Source organism: Haliotis rubra, unplaced genomic scaffold (genome assembly GCF_003918875.1).
Source record: "Haliotis rubra isolate DU_JTF1 unplaced genomic scaffold, ASM391887v1 Scf1270, whole genome shotgun sequence".
Classification (NCBI taxonomy): Eukaryota; Metazoa; Mollusca; class Gastropoda; order Lepetellida; family Haliotidae; genus Haliotis; species Haliotis rubra.
Window position 1 is genome coordinate 1 of NW_025765193.1, and position 27332 is coordinate 27332.

General features: G+C 43.8%; 1 protein-coding gene and 3 long non-coding RNA genes across 5 annotated transcripts; 1 reads left to right on the top strand and 3 right to left on the bottom strand.

Annotated features, from left to right (window-relative positions):
* Positions 1-4737: 4737 nt before the first annotated feature.
* On the top strand, positions 4738-13666 carry LOC124266679 (scavenger receptor class F member 1-like). 2 transcript variants are annotated; one of them, XM_046701478.1, is made up of 5 exons: positions 4738-5240; positions 6618-6694; positions 6921-7316; positions 7735-7855; positions 10218-13666. In XM_046701478.1, the coding sequence occupies exons 2-5, from the start codon at positions 6637-6639 to the stop codon at positions 10426-10428; spliced, it is 786 nt and encodes a 261-aa protein (XP_046557434.1). In that variant the 5' UTR covers positions 4738-5240; positions 6618-6636; the 3' UTR covers positions 10429-13666. The 2 variants fall into 2 exon arrangements, with proteins under 2 accessions (XP_046557434.1, XP_046557435.1); XM_046701479.1 differs by lacking the exon at positions 4738-5240 and having other exon boundaries at positions 6396-6694.
* A 7398-nt stretch (positions 13667-21064) lies between these two features.
* LOC124266688 lies at positions 21065-21800 on the bottom strand. The gene is made up of 3 exons (XR_006895816.1): positions 21728-21800; positions 21397-21433; positions 21065-21144 (listed from the first exon to the last, which is right to left on the bottom strand). It is a non-coding gene; the product is annotated as an uncharacterized LOC124266688 (long non-coding RNA).
* Positions 21801-22379: 579 nt separating this feature from the next.
* LOC124266687 lies at positions 22380-22839 on the bottom strand. The gene is made up of 3 exons (XR_006895815.1): positions 22807-22839; positions 22612-22690; positions 22380-22411 (listed from the first exon to the last, which is right to left on the bottom strand). It is a non-coding gene; the product is annotated as an uncharacterized LOC124266687 (long non-coding RNA).
* An 847-nt stretch (positions 22840-23686) lies between these two features.
* On the bottom strand, positions 23687-24495 carry LOC124266686. Its single transcript, XR_006895814.1, has 3 exons — positions 24458-24495; positions 23928-24006; positions 23687-23727 (listed from the first exon to the last, which is right to left on the bottom strand). It is a non-coding gene; the product is annotated as an uncharacterized LOC124266686 (long non-coding RNA).
* Positions 24496-27332: the final 2837 nt, after the last annotated feature.

Consider the following 27332-nt stretch of genomic DNA (forward strand, 5'->3'; position numbering starts at 1 on the left):
CACGCCATGCTGGACACTTGACGGGTGTCAGTGTGGACCACGCCATGCTGAACACTTGACGTGTGTCAGTGTGGACCACCCCATGCTGGACACACGACGGGTGTCAGTGTGGAGCACGCCATCTTGGACACTCGACGGGTGTCAGTGTGGACCACGCCATGCTGGACACTTGACGTGTGTCAGTGTGGACCATGCCATGCTGGCCACTTGACGTGAGTCAGTGTGGAACACGCCATGCTGGACACTTGACGGGTGTCAGTGTAGACCACGCCATGTCGGACAATTGACGGGTCTCAGTGTAGACCACGCCATGCTGAACACTTGACGGGTGTCAGTGTGGACAACGTCATGCCGGACACTTGACGGGTGTCAGTGTGGACCACCCCATGCTGGACACTTGACGGGTGTCAGTGTGGACCACGACATTCTGAACACTTGACGGGTGTCAGTGTGGACCACCCCATGCTGGACACTTGACGGGTGTCAGTGTGGACCACGTCATGCTTGACACTGACGGGTGTCAGTGTGGACCACGCCATGCTGAACACTTGATGGGTGTCAGTGTGGACCACGCCATGCTGAACACTTGACGGGTGTCAGTGTGGACCACGCCATGCTGAACACTTGACGTGTGTCAGTGTGGACCACCCCATGCTGGACACTTGACGGGTGTCAATGTGGACCACGCCATGCTGGACACTTGACGGGTGTACACGGGGTCAGTGTGGACCACGCCATGCTGAACACTTGACGGGTGTCAGTGTGGACAACACCATGCTGAACACTTGACGGGTGTCAGTGTGGACCACGCCATGCTGGACACTTGACGGGTGTCAGTGTGGACCACGTCATGCTTGACATAAGACGGGTGTCAGTGTAGTGTGGACCACCCATGCTGAACACTTGACGGGTGTCAGTGTGGACCACGCCATGCTGGAAACTTGACGGGTGTCAGTCTGGACCACGCCATGCTGGACACTTGACGTGTGTCAGTGTGGACCACGTCATGCTGACACTTGACGGGTGTCAGTGTGGACCACGCCATGCTGAACACTTGACGGGTGTCAGTGTGGACCACACCATGCTGGACACTTGACGGGTGTCAGTGTGGACCACGCCATGCTGAACACTTGACGGGTGTCAGTGTGGACAACGCCATGCCGGACACTTGACGGGTGCCAGTGTGGACCACCCCATGCTGGAGACTTGACGGGTGTCAGTGTGGACAACGTCATGCCGGACACTTGACGGGTGTCAGTGTGGACCACCCCATGCTGGACACTTGACGGGTGTCAGTGTGGACCACGACATGCTGAACACTTGACGGGTGTCAGTGTGGACCACCCCATGCTGGACACTGACGAAGGTTTGACGGGTGTCAGTGTGGAGCACGTCACGCTTGACACTGACGGGTGTCAGTGTGGACCACGCCATGCTGAACACTTGACGGGTGTCAGTGTGGACCACGCCATGCTGAACACTTGACGGGTGTCAGTGTGGATCACGCCATGCTGAACACTTGACGTGTGTCAGTGTGGACCACCCCATGCTGGACACTTGACGGGTGTCAATATGGACCACGCCATGCTGGACACTTGACGGGTGTCAGTGTGGACCACGCCATGCTGAACACTTGACGGCTGTCAGTGTTGACAACACCATGCTGAACACTTGACGGGTGTCAGTGTGGACCACGCCATGCTGGACACTTGACGGGTGTCAGTGTGGACCACGTCATGCTTGACACTGACGGGTGTCAGTGTGGACCACCCCATGCTGAACACTTGACGGGTGTCAGTGTGGACCACACCATGCTGGAAACTTGACGGGTGTCAGTGTGGACCACGCCATGCCTGACACTTGACGTGTGTCAGTGTGGACCACGTCATGCTGACACTTGACGGGTGTCAGTGTGGACCACGCCATGCTGAACACTTGACGGGTGTCAGTGTGGACCACACCATGCTGGACACTTGACGGGTGTCAGTGTGGACCACGCCATGCTGAACACTTGACGGGTGTCTGTGTGGACAACGCCATGCCGGACACTTGACGGGTGCCAGTGTGGACCACCCCATGGTGGACACTTGACGGGTGTCAGTGTGGACAACGCCATGCCGGACACTTGACGGGTGTCAGTGTGGACCACCCCATGCTGGACACTTGACGGGTGTCACGGGGTCAGTGGACCACGTCATGCTTGACACTGACGGGGGTCAGTGTGGACCACGTCATGCTGAACACTTGGCGGGGGTCAGTGTGGACCACGCCATGCTGGACATAAGACGGGTTTACACGGGGTCAGTGTGGACCACGCCATGCTGGACATAAGACAGGTTTACACGGGGTCAGTGTGGACCACGCCATGCTGGACATAAGACGGGTTTCGGGGTGTGGACAACGCCATGCTGGACATAAGACACTTGACGGGGTCAGTGTGGACCACGCCATGCTGGACACTTGACGGATGTCAGTGTGGACCACGCCATGGCATAAGACACACAGGGTCAGTGTGGACCACGCCATGCTGGACACATGTTTGACGGGTGTCAGTGTGGACCACGTCATGCTTGACACTGACGGGTGTCAGTCTGGACCACGGGGTCAGTGTGGACCTTGACGGGTGTCAGTGTGGACCACGCCATGCTGGCCACTTGACGGGTGTCAGTGTGGACCACGCCATACTGGACACTTGACGGGTGTCAGTGTGGACCACGCCATACTGGACACTTGACGGGTGTCAGTGTGGACCACGCCATGCTGGACACTTGACGGGTGTCAGTGTAGACCACGCCATGCTAGACACTTGACGGGTGTCAGTGTGGACCACGCCATGCTGGACACTTGACGGGTGTCAGTGTGGACCACGCCATGCCGGACTTAAGACGGGAACCAGTGTGGTTGTTCATAAGTGTAAACGCCGACGGCTAGAAATCTTGGTCGTAGTTTGAGAAACTTGATTACAACACCAGCATATATGTATGTCTAGGTCTATGTGGCAGAGCTGAAACATAGATGATGATACAATTTCCCGAAGTGTAGGGCCTTCATCACTCTGGAATCTCCTCCACCATGACGCTGACGTACCATGAAATAAACGGAATGATGTTCCACGCGCGTTAAATCAAACTCACTCACTCACTCCTTCTGACCTTGAAACTGAATTTAAGGATTAACGTAATTCTTCCAAACGAGAGTGTTTAGCCCAGCTGAACATTCAAAGTAAATACCATGTATCGAGTACTGTTATAATCTAAGACAGGACGACCAAGGTAGATCGATCGCCAGGCGTCTAAAGTTGTGGTTGTACATAACATGACATATACTGTATTGTGGCAAACATGCTTGTGTTGCTCCAGATAGTTTCAATATATTTTGTAATTGGTCAGGGTTTGTTTAGACACACCGAATGTGTTATGACGTTGTGTAGCTAATCACTCTTACTACAAATGCAGAAATATTCAGAAGAAATAATTAAAATATAAACATTGAAAATATAGAAATGAAGGACAAATAGAGAAAATGGTTGGCATATTTCATTAAATGTTGGTACGCTGTTGATGGCAACATATTACATCGTTCTCATTTCACAGCGTCACCCACACGGAAGCTGATGTGAGGAACAACGTTGCCGAGATGGACGACGCCTCTGTTGATGAGCTGGAAGGGTATACTGACATTCCAAGGACGGACACAGTCATGGCTTATGAATCATCTGGTCGGAACTACCGGGATGGAGGTGAAGCTGCTGTTGTAGATGATGATGTTTATGACGTTGCAGATGGAGGCGAGCGGCAATTACCTGCTATTATTGATAATATATACTCAAAGTTATCACATGCTTAGAAGTTGAGTATTTCGAAAATGTCTGATTGCAGACTCATAGTTTGATCTGGTGCCTATGTACTCACATTGATGTTGTGTTTGCCTGCCGCCGGATTAATCCACTGGACTTGCCTTGCTGATAGAGAGTAAATAATTACTTTTGTTTCTTTGAAACTATCTTGAGCGAGACGTGAAACATAGTTTAGTTTCAAAAGACTTCTAGCAATTTGCGGTAATTATTGCCCATAATATTATCAAAATGCAGCCGTGTCTTACAGGAGCATTAGTGTACATTACAAGCCGTACATTATATCAAGTTTATTTTTAACGAAGCACTCAGCACCATTTAAACTGTTTGGCGGTGGACTGTAAATAATCGAATCTGGACCAGACAATCCAGTGATCAACATCATGACCATCGATCGGTTGCATTTAATGACATGTGTTAATCAAGTCGGCGAGGTTGGCAAGCATTGGTTACTGAATTATAACCCGGATCTTCACTGGAATTGTCAGCAACGGGTGCTTTAAGCTGTGATATGCCTGACGCAAATTGGTTACTTGCAAGTCTGTTGCCAGCTTCAGTCTATGACGCTTTGTTTTTATCGCTGCTTGGAAACTGGAAGGAGTTTCATATTTCCTTGTTTCCACCTCCGCCAGTTTCCGTGTGTTAACATAACCTGCTTCATCCTTGTACTGTCTGGTTCAATTATTAAACGTGTTTTGTCATCTTGAAGCTGTTGTATTGTTTTTTGTAAATTATGTTTAAACCCGCTTTAAGTGGCATGCTGTAGAGGGGAAGTTAAATGTCAATCCATGTATTTTGTGCTTCGTATATTTAACCGCTCACAACACACTGGAAGTATGTACACCCGTTCATTGTAACCAGCAACCCCAAGGTTTCATATCATCAGATGTCTTCATCACGATTCCTCGAGTGCATTCACTCAAATGCTGCCCATAATTAATTCACGTCGCTCTGGAGTTGTCTTTAACTCGGAATCAGCTGTGACAAATGTTGGTCTGACCAATGTGTCAACGTGATGGCGGTATTCCCACAAACATATGATGCACACTACTTTACAGGAAACAGGCATAGCTTTCCGTTCGGACATTCTTTAAAGCCAATGTGTACCTTGTTCCATTGTATACAAAACTGCTTTCTAAAGTCTCCAAGAATAAATCTTGCGAGTAACGCATTCCTTACCCATATGCACACATACTCTCTCTCAATATTTGAAACATTTAATCTGGGAAATATTTCCTTGACAGTGATTACATGTTCATCATCCCTGAGAGGGGGAAATAATACTTACAACTCCAGACGCTATTTTTGTATAACAAAAGTTGCCTGCGACACAACAGAGACACAGATTTCTCCAGGTTCACCTGCAGATGGTCAGTTTTATATACAGGTAGGTCAAATAAGTCCAACAACTAGGTAAGTATGGTGTGACGTTGTAGTAGGGTGATTGAGGTTTACCGTTGTGTTCAACATTGTTGCTCATATGTAGTGAGTATGTACACACAAGTATGTGTGTGCGTGTGATCGTGAGTGTGTGTGCTATATTGTGCCGAATGCATTCCTTAGTCACAGATATATCATGCCACAATTTAAAATGGAAACTACATAACATACATACTTCTATCTGAGCTTGTTTCATCCCATTTTAGGGCGGTAGGGTAGCCCAGCCGTTAAGGCGTTCGCTCCTCGTGCCCGGGTTCGATTCCTCAAATAGATACATTTTTCGAAGGGCATTTCTGTTTTTTTCTGCATATCTCTTGGAGGATAATGTTTTCAGCATATCTCTTGGACGTTAATGTTTTCTGCATATCTCTTGGACGTTGGAAGTTGTACGTTGGACGTAATGTTTTCAGCATGTCTCTTGGACGTTGGACGTAATGTTTTCAGCATATCTCTTGGAGGTTTATGTTTTCAGCATATCTCTTAGATGTTAATGTTTTCAGCATACCTCTTGGAGGTTAATGTTTTCAGCATATCTCTTGGACGTTGGACGTAATGTTTTCAGCTTAACTCTTGGACGTTTATGTTTTCAGCATATCTCTTGGAGGTTAATGTTTTCAACAAATCTCTTGGAGGTTTATGTTTTCTACATATCTCTTGGAGGTTTATGTTTTCACAATATCTCTGGGAGGTTAATGTATTCCACAAATCTCTTGGAGGTTTATGTTTTCAGCAAATCTCTTGGAGGTTAATGTATTCAACAAATCTCTTGGAGGTTTATGTTTTCAACAAATCTCTTGGAGGTTTATGTTTTGAGCATATCTCTTGAAGGTTAGTGTTTCTGCATATCTCTTGGAGGTTAATGTATTCAACAAATCTCTTGGAGGTTTATGTTTTGAGCGTATCTCTTGGAGGTTAATGTTTTCAGCATATCTCTTGGAGGTTTATGTTTTCAGCAATCTCTTGGAGGTTTATGTTTTCAACAAATCTCTTGGAGGTTTATGTTTTCTACATATCTCTTGGAGGTTTATGTTTTCAGCAATCTCTTGGAGGTTTGTGTTTTCAGCAATCTCTTGGAGGTTTATGTTTTCAACAAATCTCTTGGAGGTTTATGTTTTCTACATATCTCTTGGAGGTTTATGTTTTCAGCAATCTCTTGGAGGTTTGTGTTTTCAGCATATCTCTTGGAGGTTTATTTTTTCAGCATATCTCCTGGACGTATATGTTTTCTGCAAATCTCTTGGATGTTTATGTTTTACATTCAATGGTTGTTGTTTCCTTGTTTGCGCTGATGGGTCATGTTCCTTGTCACAAATTGTTCTTTCAGGTCAGTTTAGGTCAACGGAATGGCCGACCTGAAGAAGCTTTGCATATGGATAACATACGTGGTACTTTATACCGAAGGTAAAACGTCTATCGTTAATATTGCTCATCTGGTCTCGTTACATAGTTGTAAGATATAGTAGGCCTTATTTCAATAACTTAGAGTTTGTCAGTTGTGTTGCTCAAAACCATATCGACCACTACAATTACTTTTAGAAAGGATCAGCCTTAGAACTATCAACGCTATTTACACATATTAAATCCTATTCAGTTATCATCTTATCAATACCTATAGCCTTCATTTCAGCTGGTCCATGTTTGGACAACCAGCACTGTTCAGACTGTGACGTCAATACGGGACATTGCCTCACTGAGTGTGAAATGGGGTACTATGATCTAAAATGTTTCTCTGTGTGCGATGGTCATTGTAAAGGTAACCCGTGTAATCTGTCTGCCGACGGTAGTGGACGGTGCAACGAGGGTTGTGTGCCAGGATATCAAGGTATTGGGTGCAACATACCATGTGACAGTCCAGGAGGTAGCTGTACAGCATGTCCAGGTGGTTGTGATGGAGGATATTGTCAGGTGGGGTCATCCTGTGTGTCTGGATGTGTAGACTCCTACTACGGGACTGGCTGTAAGAAATGTTCAAGTGGATGTACGTCATGCAACAGGTCGACAGGTACATGTGATGACATACCAGGTGAGTATTATTCATGGGTGTGCTTCACTCGTACAACCTTGAGAATGGCAGGGACACTGGTAGCTACTGCTCATGCATTAACAGGACTAGCTGTAGCCTGTTTCCTTTCTTGTTTTAACAACTTAACCCCGTTGTGTGGTAGGTATCAACATGGCTATAGCACTATCTACGGGACTAGCTGTAGCCTCTCTCCTTTATTGTATTAACTCGTTAACCCCGTTGTTTGGTAGGTATCAACGTGGAACGGGCTACATCACTATCTACAGGAATAGCTACAGCCTCTCTCCTTTATTGTATTAACTCGTTAACCCCGTTGTTTGGTAGGTAACAACGTGGAACCGGCTACAGCACTATCTACAGGACTAGCTACAGTCTCTCTCCTTTATTGTATTAACTCGTTAACCCCGTTGTTTGGTAGGTAACAACGTGGAACTGGCTACAGCACTATCTACAGGACTAGCTGTAGCCTCTCTCCTTGTCATGGTAATGGCCACTCTGGTTGCGTGCTGCAGTTACTGTCAACGTTTGAGATCAGAAAGGTGAGTGAGGGAATGAACGAACCACGATATTCTGTGATTGACAGTACCACGTGCTTGTTAGAAGAGTTCACTGTTTGATTACTGGGTGGCAAGCCTTCGTGGTGTAGTGGTTAGAGCGTACCCCCGGAGAGCGGAAGGTAGCGGGTTCGATCCCCGACCGCGTCATACCAAAAGACGTTAAAATATGGTCCCTGCCTGTCGCTCGGCATTAATGGGTACAGCAAGGACTGTTCGGCTCGGAGTCAGTATAATGTGTCTGAGTGGGGTATTCATGCTTCACTGCGGCATGGTATCTCATTGGGCTGAACTATAAAACCAGCTTCAGTCTGGGCTAGTACAAGCAGCTGCACACACACATCCACACGCATGGACGTCGTCATATGAGCGAAATATTCTCAAGCACGACGTTAAACCCAATTCTCACCTCACTGGGGTGGTCAGTGTTCAGTGGATGAATGTGTCACTGTTTGTATTGACGGGTTGGTATGTAGTTCGTGGTATTAACCTCTGGTTTACATGGCCCAGCTCAAACAGCTGACAAACAAACCTGATGTCGCTGGGCTGACTGCTGCAGTACACGGAAGATCATAATATTCCGGTTTTGTTTCATGCTGAAGTGATGTTACTATTTCCTTATCTATTGTCATTATTGCAACACACAACTTGAATGGACCATAGGTTTGATAATGCATGACACAAGTAGACACATTGGACTTGCTTGACGGAGTTTTGCTGATTTTCATACAAAATGAATAAGGAATATGAATGTCACACGTCTACATACACCGGGAGTGATTTGTGAGGGTAAAATATAGTATGTCCTGAAACCATTGACACGCTAAAACGAAGAAACGTGCGAGATTGAGTGAGTGAGTGAGTGTAGTTGTACGCCGCATTCAGCAATATTACCGCTGTATGTAAATAATTGCGTCTGGATCAGACAACCCAGTGATCAACAGCATGAGCATCGATCTACGCAATTAGCATACGATGGCATCTGTCAACCAAGTCAGCGAGTCTGACCTTCTGATCCCGTTAGTCGCCTCTTACGTCGCCACCAACGAGAAGCAGAGTTTACTGAATTCTAACCCTGATCTTCACAAATCGTTAAATACGTAACACTAGTTGAATGTGCAACATGAATTGTTGGACTATGGAAACAAATTGTTTTATCTGTACTCACAACTGTATCGCAATTGAGAAGTGAAACATCGACTGAAACTGAAGACAATGACGCCATCTGCGGACTGGAGACAGGCTACACTGGAGACAGGTTACAATGGACACAGGTTACAATGGACACAGGTTACATGGCTTCGGCCGTGGTCAGATGTTTCCACGTATCGCCAAACACCATCACAATACTATGGAATCCTTACCAGATGCAGGGGTCAGATGTTTCCACGTGTCGGCAAACACCATCACAATACTATGGAATCCTTATCAGATGGAGGGGTCAGATGTTTCCACACATCCCAAAACACCATCACAAGACTAAGTAACCCTTATCTGATGCAGGGGTCAACACGTGACCTATCCAGATCCAGTCGACCACGAGTCACAACTACAGCACACAAAATGTTTTTGGCAGGTTCGTGACTGACGTGATGGACACACCATGGCCGCTTCTACAACTACGTCATATTAAAGGTTTTATATCGGTTCGTGATTTTCAAGCCTTTCAAGTTGTGAAACGTCACTCCAGGACGTTCTGTTGTAAAGAACAATAAAGCTGCCATATACAAAATCTCGTCTCGGTACCTGACAGCATTCAAGTTCCTCTCAATCATAATAATTGACGGCCTTGCTTTAGCCTAGATCCCATTCAGCCTCCTGAACATTTGGGCGTCTTGCACAGATGCCATAGAAGCAAAAAGTCGTCAAACTGTTCCCTAATCTCGCAGATACACTTCTGTTGCCAGAAATGATACAGGCTGTAGTTATAATCAATCAAATTTATGTGGGGTCGTTAGTGGCGGGTGTTCACAAGGAGGTCGGTTTGTAAGTTGATTCTTCTGCTGAAACGTCGACATAAATGCCAAATGATGTTTCGACTCACCGAGTATCGTGACGCTGTGGTATCACGCTTAATTATACACATACACATAATTATAATCTCATTCTCGTTTGGACACAACTTAACACAACTTGTCGTTAACGCAAGATGGTAAACTATCCATCTCTACATGTTCCCGTTATTTAATCTTCAGTGATAACCAATAAACATTCATTCCTGATCACATATGTAGTCTAAACAAGCTTATAGATCGCAGCTTTCAAAGAATACAAAGGGAGATAACAACGTATGTGCGTCGATATGTCATCCGTGAATTTCTACAAAACGTCTATCAAACATTTGCAGGTTCCAGCTGTACGTCACTCCTACCCAGGACATGGACGTGTCCCCAGAGGCAGGAGATGCTCCTCAGTACGATGTCGTTGATGAAGCAAAGATGTACGACGGGCTCACCTGTGAGGGACAACCTGCCTCTGCCAGCTGTTCTGGCTGTGAGGGACAACCTGCCTCTGCCAGCTGTTCTGGCTATGAGGAGTTGAGGTCGGTACATAAGTAGAATGCATCAAGTGACCTGGAAAGTGCAGACACCGCTGTGAGCGAGAACGTGTCACTTGAAGCTTTGTTTGTTTGTATAACGCAGCAATCGAGAACATTCGAACTGTCTGGACCAGACAACTCAGTGATCAACGTCATGAACATCGATTTACGCAAAAATAATGAGATACAATGACATGTGTCAGCGATACCAACCGGAACCGGTAGTCGCTTCTTACCACAAGCAATGAATGATTGTACTGCGGTAATGTTCTCATCGAAACGGGGTTGGTAGTTTTGACTAATGGTACATATATCCCTGCTGTCCCTCGATCAAACAGCTCTGTATGATGTATGGGATGGGGGTGTAGGCTAATGGTACAGATATCCCTGGTGTCCCTCGATCAAACAGCTCTGTATGATGTATGGGATGGGGGTGTAGACTAATGGTACAGGTATCCCTGCTGTTCCTCGATCAAACAGCTCTGTATGATGTATGGGATGGGGGTGTAGACTAATGGTACAGGTATCCCTGCTGTCCCTCGATCAAACAGCTCTGTATGATGTAGATGATGGGGGTGTAGACTAATGGTACAGATATCCCTGCTGTCCCTCGATCAAACAGCTCTGTATGATGTATGGGATTGGGGTGTAGACTAATGGTACAGGTATCCCTGCTGTCCCTCGATCAAACAGCTCTGTATGATGTAGATGATGGGGGTGTAGACTAATGATACAGATATCCCTGCTGTCCCTCGATCAAACAGCTCTGTATGATGTATGGGATGGGGGTGTAGACTAATGGTACAGGTATCCTTGCTGTCCCTCGATCAAACAGCTCTGTATGATGTATGGGATTGGGGTGTAGACTAATGGTACAGATATCCCTGCTGTCCCTCGATCAAACAGCTCTGTATGATGTAGAGGATTGGGGTGTAGACTAATGGTACAGGTATCCCTGCTGTCCCTCGATCAAACAGCTCTGTATGATGTAGATGATGGGGGTGTAGACTAATGATACAGATATCCCTGCTGTCCCTCGATCAAACAGCTCTGTATGATGTAGATGATGGGGGTGTAGACTAATGATACAGATATCCCTGCTGTCCCTCGATCAAACAGCTCTGTATGATGTATTGGATGGGGGTGTAGACTAATGGTACAGGTATCCCTGCTGTCCCTCGATCAAACAGCTCTGTATGATGTAGAGGACGGGGGTGTAGACTAATGGTACAGGTATCCTTGCTGTCCCTCGATCAAACAGCTCTGTATGATGTAGGGAAAGGGGTGCAGACTAATGGTACAGGTATCCTTGCTGTCCCTCGATCAAACAGCTCTGTATGATGTATGGGATGGGTGTGTAGACTAATGGTACAGGTATCCCTGCTGTCCCTCGATCAAACAGCTCTGTATGATGTACGGGATGGGGGTGTAGACTAATGGTACAGGTATCCCTGCTGTCCCTCCATCAAACAGCTCTGTATGATGTAGGGGATGGGGGTGTAGACTAATGGTACAGATATCCCTGCTGTCCCTCCATCAAACAGCTCTGTATGATGTAGGGGATGGGGGTGTAGACTAATGGTACAGGTATCCCTGGTGTCCCTCGATCAAACAGCTCTGTATGATGTAGGGGATGGGGGTGTAGACTAATGGTACAGATATCCCTGCTGTCCCTCGATCAAACAGCTCTGTATGATGTATGGGATTGGGGTGTAGACTAATGGTACAGATATCCTTGCTGTCCCTCGATCAAACAGCTCTGTACGATGTACGGGATGGGGGTGTAGACTAATGGTACAGGTATCCCTGGTGTCCCTCGATCAAACAGCTCTGTATGATGTAGGGGATGGGGGTGTAGACTAATGGTACAGATATCCCTGCTGTCCCTCGATCAAACAGCTCTGTATGATGTAGAGGATGGGGGTGTAGACTAATGGTACAGGTATCCCTGCTGTCCCTCGATCAAACAGCTCTGTATGATGTAGAGGATGGGGGTGTAGACTAATGGTACAGATATCCCTGCTGTCCCTCCATCAAACAGCTCTGTATGATGTAGGGGATGGGGGTGTAGACTAATGGTACAGATATCCCTGCTGTCCCTCGATCAAACAGCTCTGTATGATGTATGGGATTGGGGTGTAGACTAATGGTACAGATATCCCTGCTGTCCCTCGATCAAACAGCTCTGTATGATGTAGAGGATGGGGGTGTAGACTAATGGTACAGGTATCCCTGCTGTCCCTCGATCAAACAGCTCTGTATGATGTAGAGGATGGGGGTGTAGACTAATGGTACAGATATCCCTGCTGTCCCTCGATCCAACAGCTCTGTATGATGTAGGGGATTGGGGTGTAGACTAATGGTACAGGTATCCCTGCTGTCCCTCGATCAAACAGCTCTGTATGATGTACGGGATGGGGGTGTAGACTAATGGTACAGGTATGCCTGCTGTCCCTCGATCAAACAGCTCTGTATGATGTAGATGATGGGAGTGTAGACTAATGGTACAGGTATCCCTGCTGTCCCTCGATCAAACAGCTCTGTATGATGTAGGGGATGGGGGTGTAGACTAATGGTACAGGTATCCCTGGTGTCCCTCGATCAAACAGCTCTGTATGATGTAGGGGATGGGGGTGTAGACTAGTGGTACAGGTATCCCTGCTGTCCCTCGATCAAACAGCTCTGTATGATGTAGAGATTGGGGGTGTAGACTTATGGAACAGATATCCCTGCTGTCCCTCGATCAAAGAGCTCTGTATGATGTAGAGATTGGGGGTGTAGACTTATGGAACAGATATCCCTGCTGTCCCTCTATCAAACAGCTCTGTATGATGTAGAGGATGGGGGTGTAGACTAATGGTACAGACATCCCTGCTGTCCCTCGATCAAACAGCTCTGTATGATGTAGAGGATGGGGGTGTAGATTAATGGTACAGGTATCCCTGCTGTCCCTCTATCGAACAGCTCTGTATGATGTAGGGGATGGGGGTGTAGACTAATGGTACAGGTATCCCTGCTGTCCCTCGATCAAACAGCTCTGTATGATGTAGAGGATGAGGGTGTAGGCTAGTGGTACATATATCCCTGCTGTCCCTCGATCAAACAGCTCTGTATGATTTATGGAATGGGGATGTTTTCCTATTAATGCGGTATTCGGACATTTAGCTCCGTGCCGACTGGTTTCTTCAGGGCTGATGACTGTTTCATTGTTGTAAAAATTGTCTTTGATTTGTTTTGTGAATAAATAGTGTATTGCATTTTCGTCTTGGTTTTGACATTGGACTCAGCGAGCAAGTGATTCTTCATTAGTGCATTGCACCCTGTATATAGGCTGCGCCCCACTAACGCACGCAATAATCATATACGGGCCCACATAGCGCATGGATTTTATTTGCTAACAGCAACAATCGTTTATTGTTCACAGATATGGAAATAAATACTCAGAACTTCTGAGTTGTTCCTTATACCAATTCGCGAGTCCTTAAGAAAGAAATCTATTTTAAACTACCTGGTGATACGTCGCGCTTTGATTTGACAAACTGCGCTCTGATATTTCGAACAAGACTGGCTTTTGACCTAATAAATAGCATCTGAATGCACCTAATATTCATAATGTGATATTAATTCTATATAATTCAATGCAAGATTTTGCTATGTGAATCCAACACTCGAGTCACCAAATCAAACTCATCCCACTCATAATATAATTGAATAATTATCACAAACCACTAATGTCAACCTAAAGGTCACACACACACACACACACACACACACACACACACACACACACACACACACACACACACACACACACACACACACACACACACACACACACACACACACACACACACACACACACAGGCTGAAAGGAGACTCATTCCAAATGGAGGTGGGGCTTAAGGGTTGAAAACCCTCTGTCAAAATCGATTAGGTCACAAAAAGGTCACACACTTGTGTGAAGACGTCATCAAAACAAAATGGCAGATGCATACACACGCTCCCATCCACAACACATATAGTATCTATATAGCTACATTAAACAAGCCATCTGTCATCCTCAACCACCAGATTCCTTTCCTCAGCCGACACATGGCAGCAAAGGCCAAGGGCTTGCCCAATTTGGTCACCTTTCAAGACCAGCAATGGGTTGTTATGGGCTATTCTACCCCGGGTCTGTACGGGGGAAGATGTATTAGCGCTATCCAGCACCCACCACGAGGAGGTTGCTCTTCACGGGTGCTAGAGAGGCAGTGAGAAGCCTGTCTCCATAAAAAAGTTAAAATGGTCACTTGCAAACGGGTCTAAATTTTCTCAAACAAAAACTAATTGTATACATTTTTGCAGAAAATATGAACCGCATGAATAACCATAATTAGTTTTAAACGGCACCCAAAGGTTGTAAAGGAGGCCAAGTTCTCGGATCTTATTTTCGACTCACGTTTAACTTTTCTGCCACATATCAAATCCCTTAAAGCTAAATGACTGAAGGCACTTAATCAGTTAAAAGTCGTTTCAAATTCTAAGTGGGAAGGGTACCAAACTACCCTCCTACACTTATATAGATCGCTAATCCGCTCCAGAGGGTCTGTATTATCTTGACGTATTCCGTCTTTTGGACAACAGGTGAAACCTTTCCCGTCTGCTGCTGGCATTAAGCATCCATCTTGTTTCCTCCTCCTCCTCGGTAATTGGTGAGGCCACGAGCAGAGCTAAAACTTACAACTTATAAAAAAATCAGATAACAATTTAACCAATTATAAAGTAAATATAATGCCTACAAATCCTTATTAACAGATGGATGAAAGAATGGTGGCGCAGTGGCCTCTGCCACTGTCATTGGATCCTGAACAAAATCTTCTAGAACACCGGATAACAGCTCTATTTTTACAGCAGAAGCAAACGCCATAATAATATATATAAGACACCCTAAACATAAACAATACGTAATGTTCTCAGACTCCCTATCATGCCCTAAGGCTATCAAAAATCTCTCTAGTAAACATCCACTTTTAAATGACATTGTTGAATTATATAATGACCTTGCAACTGGCCAATACGACATCGTCTTTTGTTGGAATCAATGGTAACACGATGGTGACACCACTTCTTATACCATAAGTGGCACACCAACGTAGGTATTAATAAATTACATGAAATATAACCTGATATTAGTTATACCTGCATGAGTTGTCAGTCCAGATTTGAGGAGGTCATTTTACGTCGTATTGGCCATACACGATATACACATGAGTATTTGCTAACAGGTAAGGATCCTCCATTTTATCATCCCTTGTGATGACAGAATCATGGTCAAGCAATTTGTACGATAGAAATGGAAAACGTAATTGGGTCACAGATGTTGAGCATTTACTATTTTCAACTGGTTTCGGTTATATATGGCCAGAACAGTGCATAGACTCGCATCCAGATTTTCTCATTTCCATTAAACAAAGGTACAAAGATATATGTCTCCAGAATTGGCTTGACCAATTATGTGTATCGAATATATGTTTTATTACAGAATGTTTAAACAGTCTATATACAATGGGACCTATTTACCATCTTTGAATGCTCTGAAATATAGAATAACGCTTACAAACTTCCGTTGCTCATCCCATGATTTGTTAGTAGAAACAGGTAGCTATATTTGAATACAGAGATAAGATAGAATATGAAAAATGTGTGATTTGAATCTAATTGGCGATGAATATCATTGTGCCTGTAAAGCCTACCACACTTTGAGACATGAGTATACTGAGAAATATGACTTTGTACATCATAATATTCATACATTTATATCTCTATTAACCTATTCTAGCTAGCAACATCTAGAAAAAAATGTTTCTATATCATGTGTTTCATAAAGTGCAAATACAAACTGATTGGCTGCATCGATTAAGGGGTAAATATTTCAGTGCAAAAACAGTAAAAAATATCTTTAGTAATGTAAATTACCATTTAATTATCATTTTTTAAGAAGAAATAACTGAACTAACTGAACATTTTGATTGTTATGTATTGTAGACAGATGTATTTCTTTATTATTTGAAATTGAAATTAGTAACTGAGATTGTTATATATTTAGTGCCTGTGTCCCCAAAGAAGGTTAAAGTATCGTACAACTATTGTCCTCCTGGGTGGGTACGTATGTCCCGAAACATTCAAAGGAAAGTTAAACTTGCCTGATGTTCATAACGTAATATTTCTGTTATTTGAAATTATGCCTAAATGTGCCTACAGCCGCCAGCGGCTGAAGGGGTGATATAAATACATGTACATAGAAGTGGGAAAGGCACTGTAAGTCCCCATGGTCCCTAGAATGGTGCTCAACCTTCAGTTGTTGGCGACCTGTAGCCTGTTTTATTTTATTGTGTGTTTGTTTGTTTTTTGTAATGCATCGTCTTCTATAGTTAAAATTGTTTTAGATTTACATACTAGTTATATATCTAAATCTGAGATTTTCTTGTGATTTTACTGCCCCTCGTTGACAGTTTATATACTCTGATATTAGCTAGTGTTGACGTGTTTTCCTGTCTCAGTCACGATATGGCTGATATATTACCGATACGACTATTAATTATAACTCGCTTACTCACTCATGCAGAAGAAGTGGGACACCAAGTTATCAATAGAGTGCATGCAATAAAACCCTAGTCGGATGCACCTCCTTGGGCTGTCAGTCCAGATTTGAGGAGATCATTATGTGACGATGTCGCATTGGCCATACAGGCTATACTCGTGAGTATTTGTTATATGGCGAAGATCCTCCATTTTGTATCCATTGTGATAAAAGAATCATGGTCAAGCATGTCCTGCTTCACTGTATTGATATGTGTTACAAAAGCTAAGAATAGAAAGTAAATTGATGGTTAATGAGTCGAGAAGCATGACGTGTATAGTGTTACAGGTTTTTACAAATACTATTGTAGGAGAATACATTTTACAAAATTATGTTTGAAAAAAAACACCGAAATGTCTACTCAGATTAAAAAAGAAAGTAGCATGCAAGTAAAAAAAACAAACCAACTCCCCCCGACAACAACATTTGTGCAAACGCAACCAGCCTGTATAAAACCTGTCAGCAAAGGACAGCAAAACAACTAGTTTATCACATATTTCAATTAAAAACTAGTAATTAACACAAAACCATTTTAATTATAGATGACAATACCATATAAAACAGGTTATACATTGCCAACAACTGAAGGTAGATCACCATACCAGGGAACATGGGGACTTACAGTACCTTTGCTACCTGCATGGACCCTACCTGGATTTACATCATCCCTTCAGCTGTTAACAATTTAGATAGATCTAGCCATACATTGATATAACCTATAAAATAGGATTAAAATTAGTGGTAGGTTTAAATTTACCATGAATGTATTTGGACTTACGTACCCTCTCATAACTTTACAATACTTCAACCCCCTTTGAGGATACAGCCACTAACAATCCCAGTTACTAATCTTAACTACCAATAATGAAATACACAAACCATTCATCAAAATTTATCGAATAATTCTATTTATTTTAAAGATTCAATGATTCATTGAAAATTAACAGTACTAAAACTATCCTTGACAGTTTTTTACATTGAAATACTTATCCCTTGTGATGGAAAAATCAATACAGTCAAGCAGGACACTATTCTGTTACCACAAGGGATGCAAAACGGAGGATCTTCGCCTTTCAATAGATATTCGTGTGTCTATCTTGAATGACCAATGCGACATCGTTGTATAATGATCTCCTCAAATCTGGACTGACACTCCAAGTAGGTGTAACCAATGTAGGGTATTATATCATGAAATCTATTGATATTTACACCTACTTGGTTGTCCCACTTCTCCTGCATCAGATCACGGATGTAGGTTCTAATGCTAGCTTTGTAATCAGATTATGGAATAAGAAGTGATGTCACAGATTGTTGAGTGCTACCTTAGCAGCAAGATCGGCCACTGTGTTCCCAACATTGCTGGGTAAGTAACAAAAGACGATGTCGAGTTGGCCAGTAGCAAGATCATTATATAATTCAAGAATTTCCATTAAAAGTGGATGTTCACAAGAAAGATTTTTAATATCCTGAAGACAAGAAAGAGACTCGAAAACGATTATGTATTGCTTGTATTTAGGATGTTTATTACTATACTTTAAGGCTGTTAATATAGTGTTTGCTTCTGCTGTGAAAATAGAGCTGTTGTCACGCAATCGAGAACATATTGCTCTGGATCGAATGACGGTGGCACAAGCAACTGCGCCACTATCCTTCGATCCATCTATAAATAAGGATTCGTGTGTATTATATTTACTATTTAATTGACTAAATTCGTGTTTATACTGTAATTCATTAGTTTCTGATTTTTTAAATGTTGTTAGTGTTCGGTCAACTTGTGGCCTCAGTAATTTCCAAGGAGCGAACAAAGCAGACGGGAAGGACCTATATCTTCTAGCTCAATGCCAGCAGCAGAAAGGAAAGGCTTCACTCTTATACAAAGAGATGGAACAAGAGAAGACTTCTTGTTATACAGATCCTCATATAGGGGATTAAAGACACAGTTAAAAGCATGGTTTGACTCGTTGGAATATATACTGAAAGGCAAAAGAAACGTCGTAATATTAGAAATGACATTAGAGTATCAATGGAGTATTTGAACCTATTTTTTAAATATACACCAGAAGTCAAGTTTGAGGAAACATGAATCGTGGTCGTATAGCCTGCATTGCTCAATAACGTATTGTTTGAGATTGAAGTTAGAAATGTTTTTGTTTTTCGGAGAGGGAAAAGTTCCCACAAACACAACATTGAAATCGAGATACACGTGCATCATAAATGCATTCAGGCATAAATTGCCGGCTTGAATGGTAATCGTTCACTTGTTTTCTGAACACAGCAGCTATGACTAGGTTAACGAGAGATCAACCACAACAAGCCATTGGCCGTCTGCACGCTGGTCAACATGCTCCAGTCATTGCTAATGACTTCAGTTGCAGCGTACGAACGATACAACGCCACCAGCAGCACTGATGACCGTCCACGTAGTGGTCAACCCCCTGTAACAACACGTCGCCAGGACCGTCATATCGTCCATCAACACGTGCAAGACCTATTCGTAAGGGCCAGAGAAACAGCTTGGGTGACCATAGGAAACCACCAGCGACCAGTCAGTGACCTACCATTCGGCGACGTCTCCAAGCCAGGAACCTGTTTTGTCGATGTCTTGCCAGGAGACCCATATTCACCCAACGTCACCGCCGGGAACGTATCCAAGTGGACACAAGAGCGGCAAAACTGTCGTGGGGGACAAGAGAGAGGGTTTATCTTCTCTGATGAAAGTCGGTACTGCATTTCAGTGGCGTATTTTAAAAAAAAAATAGGTTCAAATGTTTCATTGATACTTAAATGTCATTTCCAATATTACGACATTTCTTTTGCCTTTCAGTATAGTTTTGTTATATACTTTACAGTTTATTTTATACGGCGTTTTTTAAGAGATGGCTTATCAGCCTCGACGCATACGTTTCTTCTCCATTATTCGACTTAAAATCTATACGTTTCTTTTCCATTATCCGAGTTAAAATCTATACGTTTCTTCTCTATTAATCGAGTTAAAATCTATACGTTTCTTCTCCTGTTTCTGGTACTGATGACATGCAGGAACGCAGAAGAAAAATGTTTGCCGAGAGTTTCACCAAGCTTATTGGCAATATCAGCCTTATCAGTTAATAAATGATTCTTCACCATTCTTCAGATTGTGAACAGTTGATTTGGAACCTTTGCCCTTAATTCTCTGTATCTTATTCCACACTTTTGAAATCAGTGTATGGGAATTTATCTTAGAAACATGGTTTCTCCAAGACTGACGCTTATTCTGCTTAAATGCGCGTCGAGCCTTGGCATTTAAAATTGTAACTTTATTCAAATTATGTACAGTAGGATGTCGTCGAAATATTTTTCGGGGTTCTTCCTACTCTTTCTGGCCTGTTTATTAAACAATGGTTTACGAATGTGTGGAGTTGGAGAGGATTTTGGTATAGATTGGTCAAAAATGTTGTTCAGTTTCTGAAAATAGCTGTTTTGGATCTTCGCCGTTCGCAAAAATGACAACTGATCACTCCCACATAGGTCCTCATGGACCATAAGGAAGAATCGGTGATTGACATATCAAGGGAAGTATATGTTCCTGTAGCTGGATGTAAATAGGTTGGTGAATCATTGTTAAATATACATAGGTTATTGTCTGTAATGAATTCCTCAAGGATTTCACCTTTGTGAAAGCGGGTTGTGTCCGTTTCCATGATGAGACATGGCTCCGGCAGTTGATCATACAGATTTTGGAGATCTGATTGTTGAATAGTAGAAGATGGAGGGATATACAAGTTGCACAATGTCAGCGCAATGTACAGAGTCGAATAGCAACGGTTTGAAGATCTGTGTTTAGAGTGACTGGGCAGCGTTTGACGCTCTGATGTACCAAAATAGAAGCGCCCCCAGTTGCTTTTTCACCACGATGAGAAAAGGAGTGATAATCACTATACCATCTAAAGTTGTATGTGTTTTTTAAGGTGTCTGTGTTTTTAAGATAATGGGAGATGGATACCACACCTACCACTGACATCTATATCACAAGGAAGATGGATGCCACACCTACCACTGACATCTACATCACAAGGGAGATGGATACCACACCTACCACTGACATCTACATCACAAGGCAGATGGATACCACACCTACCACTCACATCTACATCACAAGGAAGATGGATGCCACACCTACCACTGACATCTACATCACAAGGGAGATGGATACCACACCGACCACTGACATCTACATCACAAGGGAGGTGGATACCACACCGACCACTGACATCTACATCGCAAGGGAGATGGATACCACACCGACCACTGATATCTACATCACAAGGGAGGTGGATACTACATCTACCACTGACATCTACATCACAAGGCAGATGGATACCACACCTACCACTGACATCTACAAGGGAGATGGATACCACACCTACCACTGACATCTACATCACAAGGGAGGTGGATACCACACCGACCACTGACATCTACATCGCAAGGGAGATGGATGCCACACCTACCACTGACATCTACATCGCAAGGGAGATGGATGCCACACCTACCACTGACATCTATATCACAAGGGAGATGGATGCCACACCTACCACTGACATCTACATCACAAGGGAGGTGGATACCACACCGACCACTGACATCTATATCACAAGGGAGATGGATACCACACCGACCACTGACATCTATATCACAAGTGAGATGGATACCACACCGACCACTGACATCTATATCACAAGGGAGATGGATACCACACCTACCACTGACATCTACAAGGGAGACGGATACCACACCTACCACTGACATCTACAAGGGAGATGGATACCACACCGACCACTGACATCTATATCACAAGGGAGATGGATAGCACACCGACCACTGACATCTACATCGCAAGGGAGATGGATACCACACCGACCACTGACATCTATATCACAAGGGAGATGGATACCACACCGACCACTGACATCTATATCACAAGGGAGATGGATACCACACCGACCACTGACATCTATATCACAAGGGAGATGGATACCACACCTACCACTGACATCTACAAGGGAGATGGATACCACACCTACCACTGACATCTACAAGGGAGATGGATACCACACCTACCACTGACATCTATATCACAAGGGAGATGGATACCACAACGACCACTGACATCTATATCACAAGGGAGATGGATACCACACCTACCACTGACATCTACATCACAAGGCAGATGGATACCACACCGACCACTGACATCTACAAGGGAGATGGATAGCACACCGACCACTCACATCTACATCACAAGGGAGATGGATACCACACCGACCACTGACATCTACATCACAAGGGAGGTGGATACTACATCTACCACTGACATCTACAAGGGAGATGGATACCACACCTACCACTGACATCTACATCACAAGGGAGGTGGATACCACATCTACCACTGACATCTACAAGGGAGATGGATACCACAACGACCACTGACATCTACATTACAGGGGAGATGGATACCACACCGACCACTGACATCTACAAGGGAGATGGATACCACACCGACCACTGACATCTATATCACAAAGGAGATGGATACCACACCGACCACTGACATCTATATCACAAGGGAGATGGGTACCACACCGACCACTGACATCTACAAAGGAGATGGATACCACACCTACCACTGACATCTACAAGGCAAATGGATACCACCCCGACCACTGACATCTACAAGGGAGATTGATACCACACCTACCACTGACATCTACATCACAAGGGAGATGGATACCACACCGACCACTGACATCTACATCACAAGGGAGATGGCTACCACACCTACCACTGACATCTACAAGGGAGATGGATACCACAACGACCACTGACATCTATATCACAAGGGAGATGGATACCACACCTACCACTGACATCTACAAGGGAGATGGATACCACAACGACCACTGACATCTACATCACAAGTGAGATGGTTACCACACCTACCACGGACATCTACAAGTGAGATGGATAGCACACCGACAACTGACATCTACATCACAAGGGAGATGGCTACCACACCTACCACTGACATGTACAAGGGAGATGGATAGCACACCGACAACTGACATCTACAAGGGAGATGGATACCACACCGACCACTGACATCTACAAGGGAGATGGATACCACACCAACCACTGACATCTGTATCACAAGGGAGATGGATACCACACCAACCACTGACATCTATATCACAAGGGAGTTGGGTACCACACCTACCACTGACATCTACATCACAATAGAGATGGATACCACACCGACCACTGACATCTACAAGGGAGATGGATACCACACCGATCACTGACATCTACATCACAATAGAGATTGATACCACACCTACCACTGACATCTATATCACAAGGGAGATGGGTATCACACCTACCACTGACATCTACATCACAATAGAGATTGATACCACACCGACCACTGACATCTATATCACAAGGGAGATGGATACCACAACGACCACGGACATCTATATCACAAGGGAGATGGATGCCACAACTACCACTGACATCTACTTCACAACGGAGATGGGTACCATACCTACCACGGACATCTACAAGTGAGATGGATAGCACACCGACAACTGACATCTACATCACAAGGGAGATGGCTACCACACCTACCACTGACATCTACAAGGGAGATGGATACCACACCTACCACGGACATCTACATCACAAGGGAGATGGATACCACAACGACCACTGACATCTACCTCACAAGGAAGATGGATACCACACCTACCACTGACATCTATAATGGAGATGGATACAACACCTACCACTGACATCTACAAGGGAGATGGATAGCACACCGACAACTGACATGTACATCACAAGGGAGATGGCTACCACACCGACCGCTGACATCTACAAGGGAGATGGATAGCACACCGACCACTGACATCTATATCACAAGGGAGATGGATACCACACCTACCACTGACATCTACAAGGGAGATGGATACCACAACGACCACTACAAGGGACCACTGACATCTACATTACAGGGGAGATGGATACCACACCGACCACTGACATCTACATCACAAGGGAGATGGATGCCACACTGACAACTGACATCTACATCACAAGGGACATGGCTACCACACCTACCACTGACATCTACAGGGGAGATGTGGCACCCACACCGACAACTGACATCTACAGGGGAGATGGAACCACACCGACCACTGACATCTACAGGGGAGATGGATACCACACCGACCACTGACGTCTACAAGAGAGATGGATACCACACCGACCACTGACATCTACATCACAAGGGAGATGGATACCACCCCGACCACTGACATCTACATCAGAAGGGAGATGGTTACCACTCCGACCACTGACATCTACATCAGAAGGGATATGGATACCACACCGACCACTGACATCTACATCACAAGGGAGATGGATACCACCCCGACCACTGACATGTACAATTGATATGGATACCACACGTACCACTGACATCTACATAACAAGGGAGATGGTTACCACACCGACCACTGACATCTACATCACAAGGGAAATGGGTACCACACCTACCACTGACATCTACATCACAAGGAAAATTGGTACCACACCTACCACTGACATCTACATCACAAGGGAAATGGGTACCACACCTACCACTGACATCAGCACCTGTGAGAGATATTGTTTCTGAGAGGACCAACGACTGTTTAATATTGACAGAAGGCATTCGTGCTGATGTCCATATGCTATGATTTTGTTCCTTTAATCATTAAGTGAATGGTCAGAATTCTTTAAACTTCATCATGAATTTCTGTGTGTTCTATTCTGTTTGTATAACATGTATTTCTTTTACGTTTAATAGCAGACTAAATGTAGACTGATTCACTGATTTCCCTCTCTAACTCAAGCTTTCGTCCAAATATTTAGGTTCAATAAATAGTGACCTAACCCTTCTATACATCAGCACACCCACGGTATTGAGGATCACTAAACACATACTACAAACCACATACTACAAAGAAGGAACAGACACGTTAATGAATATTGAAAACAAATGTCAGCTCATCAAGTTAATGGTTTGATACAAAGAGATGTGTGTGCTCAATGTTTTCTTGTGATCAATGTCAGCTCATCAAGTTAATGGTTTGACACAAAGAAATGTGAGTGCTCAATGTTTTCTTGTGATCAATGTCAGCTCATCAAGTTAGTGGTTTGATACAAAGAGATATGTGTGCTCAATGTTTTCTTGTGATCAATGTCAGCTCATCAAGTTAATGGTTTGATACAAAGAGATGTGTGTGCTCAATGTTTTCTTGTGATCAATGTCAGCTCATCAAGTTAATGGTTTGATACAAAGAGATGTGTGTGCTCAATGTTTTCTTGTGATCAATGTCAGCTCATCAAGTTAATGGTTTGATAGAAAGAGATGTGTGTGCTCAATGTTTTCTTGTGATCAATGTGAGCTCATCAAGTTAATGGTTTGATACAAAGAGAGATGTGTGCCCAATGTTTTCGTGTGATCAATGTCAGCTCATCAAGTTAATGGTTTGATACAAAGAGATGTGTGTGCTCAATGTTTTCGTGTGATCAATGTCAGCTCATCAAGTTAATGGTTTGATACAAAGAGATGTGTGTGCTCAATGTTTTCGTGTGATCAATGTCAGCTCATCAAGTTAATGGTTTGATACAAGGAGATGTGTGTGCTCAATGTTTTCTTGTGATCAATGTGAGCGCATCAAGTTAATGGTTTGATACAAAGAGATGTGTGTGCTCAATGTTTTCGTGTGATCAATGTCAGCTCATCAAGTTAATGGTTTGATACAAAGAGAGATGTGTGCTCAATGTTTTCTTGTGATCAATGTCAGCTCATCAAGTTAATGGTTTGATACAAAGAGATGTGTGTGCTCAATGTTTTCGTGTGATCAATGTCAGCTCATCAAGTTAATGGTTTGATACAAAGAGATGTGTGTGCTCAATGTTTTCGTGTGATCAATGTCAGCTCATCAAGTTAATGGTTTGATACAAGGAGATATGTGTGCTCAATGTTTTCTTGTGATCAATGTGAGCTCATCAAGTTAATGGTTTGATACAAAGAGATATGTGTGGTCAATGTTTTCTTGTGATCAATGTGAGGAAGTGTTATAAATGCCAGGGGAGCACGAATGACCCAGTGTCCCCGCCGTGATGATGCTGAAATGTTGCTAAAATAGGCGTAAACCTAAATTTATTCACTCACTCACGAATGTCCCAGTGTACCGCCGTGATGATGCTGAAATGTTGCTAAAATAGGCGTTAAACTAAATTCATTCACTCACTCACGCATGTCCCTACAGAACTTCGTGGGGCTGACAATGTCATAAACCAGTGAGTGGAAACGAATGATGTCAACAGGTGATTGATTATGTGTGTTTGCATATGTGTTGGATGAATCGTTTTGGACAATTTCGTTAAATGAACCCATCAGAAAACATTCGCATGCAACACTGTCAATAACAACGCAAAGCAGCTGTCCGTAAAAGTTTTTCCAAAAGTGGAAAACATAATTATGGGACTTTGGTCCAAATGCGCTTACGAATGTGTCCAAAATGTGTCACCCCACCCCACCACGAAAGAAACACACAAAAAAAACACCAGGAATATGCCAAGACGTATTGAAGCTCAACGAGACAGGGCGATCGGTATGGCCGATATTGAGGGCTTCACAACGAGAGCTGGCAAGAACCTTTACCTGCAGCCAGGCCGACATCACCATGGCTCGGAAGTTCGGGAAGCCCAAGAGTCACGACGAAGGCGTGCGTGCGTTGTCGAGTCTGATCTATTATCCCATTGAGGAGAAAATCTGAGCCACCTGAGGGTGCTGTAGAGTGATACAATTTTACACACAATTGTAAATTATGTCATCTGATTTGTGTGCACAGAGTTGAATTCCCTATTCTCTGCAGATGATGCTTAGCTAGTCGTTATCTGCCTCCACCATCACTTTCTCCAACTAGGTTCACTACCAAGGAGAAATTGTACGAAACTCTCCACTTAATTATCCTAAATTAAGCCAACTGGATTAATGAGCTGACATTTGATTGGCAAATTGGTATATTCCATCCAGGTGTATCCCACCATTGAGTGCTTTTGGGATGTATGAGATTATTTGTAGAAGCAAGGGTTACGGTGTCCTCCAGAGCTATACTCAGATGGGGAAATCATTGCTGGTAATTTTATCGTTATTAACATGTTTTTTGTGACAGAGATAGTTACAAGAATGTCGTAAATATTATCATGAC

What these genes read in the sequence shown, in the direction of transcription:
- LOC124266679 (XM_046701478.1), top strand. Translation starts at nt 6,637, where the DNA reads ATGGCCGACCTGAAGAAGCTTTGCATATGGATAACATACGTGGTACTT. An exon ending in CGTGGTACTTTATACCGAAG is followed by an intron (nt 6,695 to 6,920) that starts GTAAAACGTCTA and finishes CCTTCATTTCAG; the next exon opens with CTGGTCCATGTTTGGACAAC. An exon ending in TACATGTGATGACATACCAG is followed by an intron (nt 7,317 to 7,734) that starts GTGAGTATTATT and finishes GTTGTTTGGTAG; the next exon opens with GTAACAACGTGGAACTGGCT.